Source organism: Ambystoma mexicanum, chromosome 12 (genome assembly GCF_040938575.1).
Source record: "Ambystoma mexicanum isolate Mex_15411 chromosome 12, UKY_AmexF1_1, whole genome shotgun sequence".
Lineage (NCBI taxonomy): Eukaryota > Metazoa > Chordata > Amphibia > Caudata > Ambystomatidae > Ambystoma > Ambystoma mexicanum.
In genome coordinates, this window is record NC_090936.1 from 552,625,514 (window position 1) to 552,630,606 (window position 5,093).

At 41.3% G+C, this 5,093-nt stretch overlaps 1 protein-coding gene across 1 annotated transcript; it reads right to left on the reverse strand.

Annotated features, from left to right (window-relative positions):
- Positions 1-3,521: 3,521 nt before the first annotated feature.
- LOC138514592 (olfactory receptor 5V1-like) lies at positions 3,522-4,451 on the reverse strand. Its single transcript, XM_069630045.1, has one exon. It carries the CDS (start codon positions 4,449-4,451, stop codon positions 3,522-3,524), a length of 930 nt encoding a protein of 309 aa, XP_069486146.1.
- Positions 4,452-5,093: the final 642 nt, after the last annotated feature.

The window sequence follows — 5,093 nt, forward strand, 5'->3', positions numbered from 1 at the left end:
ATATGTACTTATGGTAATGGGAGCATTAGTGACAGAGGTAGCATAATAGATGATCTCATTTGAGTTGTTCACAGTTTGGGGGACATTCTGATGCTGACCTATAGTTAAGGTGAAACCTAACATCCATAGGAAATGCAAAACTTCTATGGCTAGTAACTTTTGAGCTGTAGGACGATTCAGCGTGGCGTTTGACATTCCTAATTTGGGGCACGGGCCCCCCAGAATTGAACAATTTATTGGAAATACTTGTTTCAGTTCAAACGATATAAAGGGCAAAAAGGGTGTGTTTTTTATTTTTGCTCAGGTGCACAGCTGAAACTGCTGCACAGATTTGCCCCAAATAAGAAATAAGTCAGGCACGAAGCGCTTGAATGACATTCTTTATTGTTTTGCCTTAAATCCGGTCATTATTTAAAAAAATCTTTTGGCATAGAGCACGGCCCTGTACCCAAAATGTAGGACCTGATTACGAGTTGGGCGTTGCACTAAAAATGCTGTGGTAACACTGTTACCGCCACATTACTGCAAAGTTGGAGTATTCTCCTGCAGCTATGAGCTTGAGGTAAATTCGCCACCTTTCTGCCAAATTCCAGCAGAATTACTGCTCGTGAATTCCCACAGGGAGTCCTAAGGAATCTAATTTAATGGGGACTAACACTACCACCACCACTTGCAAAACAGCAGGAAGACTGCCAGATTAGGTGGCTGTAACTGTAACAGTAATTCCATTGGGCCAGTATTCCAGGAGACTTACCACAGGAATACCAACCAACTCGTAATGACCCCCTTAGTCATATATCCCAGGATGCATTGATGGTGCCAAGCTTTTTCAATTCTGAAAATCCACCATTACCCGATTCAAGAATCAATACCACCAACTCATTCTTCCTCGTCATAGTTTCCCAATACGAGCAACTCACTATTATTCTTCACAATACCCCTCTACGCCACCTCACTCTTCCTTATCACAGTACCCCACTACCATCATCTCACTCTTCCTCGTAATAGTACCCCACTACCAACATGTCACACTTCCACATCACAGTGACGCACTTCCACCAACTAACTATTCCTCATCACAGTCCCTCAATACCACAAACTCACTCTTCCTCGTCACAGTGCCCTACTGCCATCATCTCACTCTTCCTCATAACAGTACCCCACTACCACCATGTCACTCTTCGTCATCAGAGTGCCCCACTATCAACAACTCACTCTTTATCATCATAGTCCCCCACTACCCTCAACTCAATCTTCCTCTTCACAGCCCTCCACTACCACGACTTACTTCTTCCTCATCACAGTCCCACACCACCACCACATCACTCTTCCTCCTCACAGTACCCCAGTATCACCAACTCACTATCCTTCATCACAGTCCTGCACTACCACGATTTCACTCTTCCTCATCAGTTTCCCACTGCCACCATGTTACTCTTCCTCATCACAGTCCCCTACTATCACCTCTTCACTCTTCTTATCACAACCCCTTACTATTACCATCTCCATCTTCCACATCAAAGTCCCCACTACCCCAATTTATTCTTCCTTGTCAGATTCCCCTACTACCACCAACTCACTCTTCCTCATCACAGTTCTCAACTATTGCACCTCACTCTTCCTCAACACAATCCCTCACCCCACCATGTCACTCTTCCTCAACACAGTCCCTCACTGCCACCGCCTAACTGTTTCTCAACACTGTCCATTACTAGAAATGCCTCACTCTTCCTCATCACAGCACCCCACTACCACCACCTCACTCTTCCTTGTCACAGTGCCCCACTTCCACCAACTGACTCTTTGTTGACACACATCATAACGATCACGCCTCACTCTTCCTCGTCACAGTTCCCAACTATTTAACCACACTCTTCCTCATCACAGTACACCATTACTAATCCCTTCTTATCTAGTGGACACAGGAAATAATGAAATACTTTATAAACCCGATATGGAGTAGCTGAAGAACAGATATTGATAAAAAATTATATGATATCAGTTATGTTACCAGAAAAAAAGACAGAATTGCAAGTGGTGGACAGAATAGCATACAAAACCCTTGAAATTCATTAAGAAAACTTTAGTTGAAGTGATGTTAAGGTGGCGATTTAATACAACAAAATCCCAGAAATTCAGCAAGGGTTGGAAGCTAGGCCACCTTAATGATTGCACAAATAAAATCATTCATGACATCACAAATTACATCACATAGGACATCACCTAAGGGATCATCAATGATATTAATTGTATAGCAGATTACGCCTGCAAGTTAGAAAGATGCAACATTAAATAATCGTGTTGCTGCACATCAGGGTGAATTCAAGAGTAAAGCGTGTTTGGAGTTTTTATTTAAAAACACTGTCCATTTACAACCATGATGTTCATACACTCCAGAAGTACTCTGTATTTTAATAAGTAGTAACCATGATAAAACACTCAAATACTTTTATCACTCTGTTCTAAAAACATTTCCATATACAAAGAATACATGCAATTATGATTTTCCAGTAGACTACCAAAGAATACAACAAACATGAGAAGGAACTGTATCAGAATACTTACTGTCAGTATAACAAATCAAAAGGTAGTCCTTTACTATGTCAAATGGCAAAGGTTAGAGCAGGTGGCTTGCAAGGGTCAACAATGTTTAAAAAAAAGCGTTCATGTTTTAAGGGCACAAAAGTAGCTAATGTACTGGATGGACATTGTAGTTGTTTTAGTGCCGGCGTTTGAAGCCGGCATTCTGCTTCTTTTTGACCTATGACTTCCATGATCCCTCCCCATTGCCCATGCTGGTTAGGGGTAGTGGAACTTGTCATTTAACATCGCTGGAGAGACAAAGCTTGCAGACTCCGGCTGTATTGGATCTGAAGCTGTAGATTGCTATGTGCAAGACCAACTTTCTATAGTACCCCAACCATTATTTACAACGTTTGACAAATGTTTTCGGACCTTCATAAAATACAGGGTATATGCATCTGTGCTATATCTTCAAATACAGTTGAAAATGTTTCCCGATGACTGTAAGGTCACCGTGGATGTCATAGGTGGTGTCCTTCCTGATTTCACATATGATGCCATCACTCGCTCTCTATATTGCTCGGATAAAGACGTATATGAATGGATAGGTACACAACTGAATAGGAAAAAGGAGGGAGGCAAATGAAGAATAAGGGGAGAAAAGGATGTAAGCAGAGATAGGCAGAGATGTTTTGAAATGAAAAGAGAAAACATATATAGTAAAAGTTTGGTATTTTGGTAATGAGCGGATGAGTAGAACAATAACAGGTATGAGGGAAACAATGAATGCAATCATATGTTGAAAAGCAAAGATTACATGCTAGGAAAAACATGTTCAAGAAAATCCCAACATAACAACCTTGTGCAAAATGATTTAGCATTTGGGACTTTTGATTTTCAACCCTCTACAGAGTTGGGGAGTGATTTCTGAAGTACCAGAATGTTTGCAAATGTTGATTAAAACAGATGTAGACTGTGAAACCCTCGCAACCTGCGTGTTAAGCCTTTTTCCCAAATGCTTTACTGATAGCTTCTTTAATGTCCCTGTTTCTGAGGCTGTAGATAAGTGGATTCAACAAAGGGGTTATGACTGTATACACGATGGACACTCCTCTGTCTGTAACCAACTGGTAGCTTGACGTATTACGTAAATACATGAAGGACAGAGACCCGTAGAAGATGATGACGACAGTGAGATGTGCAAAGCAGGTAGAAAATGCTCTGTGTTTTCCCTCTGTGGAAGCAATTCTCAGGACCGCAGAGATTATATGTGAGTAGGAAACGAATGCTACAAGTAAGGACACCAATCCTAATAGACCACCAGTGGTGAAGACCACCAGAATATTGATAAAGATGTCAGTACAAGAGATCTTGTACAGGGGTGGGAGGTCACAGAAGAAGTGGTCAATGATGTTGGATCTGCAGAATGACAGCCTAGAAGCCAAGAGCGTATGCAGCAAGGAATAGGCAGACCCACCACTCCAGGAAGAAACTGCCAGCTGAGTGCAGAATCTCATGTTCATTATAACAGTGTAATGCAATGGTTTGCAGATTGCAACATATCGATCATATGACATTGCCGAAAGGAGAAATATTTCTGCACAGGTGAATGAGATGAAAAAAAATAGTTGCGTGAAACAGCCATGGACAGAGATTGTTTTCTCCTTCACCAGGAGTCCCGCCAGCATCTTGGGAACAGTGACGGAAGAGCTGCAAACATCCAAGAAAGACAGGTTACCAAGGAAGAAGTACATGGGGGTGTGGAGATGAGGGTTCATCCGAATGACGAGCAGGATGAGGAGGTTTCCAGCTATGATAGAGATGTAGGTCAATATGAAGAGTGCTGCCAAGAAAAGCTGCACTTCAGGCTTAGTTGAAAGTCCCATCAGGATGAATTGGTAGATGTGAGTTTGGTTCTCCTCCTCCATTAAGTGCAAGTCTTCACTGAGGAGGAATTGGTAAATGATCACAACTGGAGCAACAGAATAAGAATACAATAATTCACGTTGACAAGACCTCAATCCGCACACACATGTTATTCAGAACTCTGCTGTTATACATTGCTTCTCATTTGCAAAAGAAACCCTACATGAATATTCAAATGGCTGACCCATTACAAGAGTATATTTCTAATTGAAGGATGAAATCATGCTGGTGCATAGAGTTATTTGGTAGATCTATGTCTTTTGGTACAAATGCTGTACTGCTTTGTTCTTTTTGCTTGCCTCAGTTATTATTTTATGACCGAGAGTCTATGAGTAAGAAATAGGCCTTTTATATTGAAAACTAATGTTTATGCCATTCCTAAACTATAAGCAGTAGGACAATGATGCCCAGCCTCTCACTCGGAAATCCCTATTTGATTTTTCCCTCCAATGAGACCTACAACTGAAGTTGACTCATGTTCATGTATCTAGCCACCTGAGCTTTTGCTTCTGTGAATAAACATGAAGAGTACTCTACTATGTTTTTTGAGTAGGTCAAACAGTAGTACACTCCATTCTTGGTCACATTCTCAGATAACATTGTGTATTTATTAGCAGCCTGAGCGGGAGTTTTTGTCAATCAGA

Bases quoted from the DNA above. Each gene is read 5' to 3' on its own strand.
- LOC138514592 (XM_069630045.1), bottom strand. From the start codon at position 4,451: ATGGAGGAGGAGAACCAAACTCACATCTACCAATTCATCCTGATGGGA.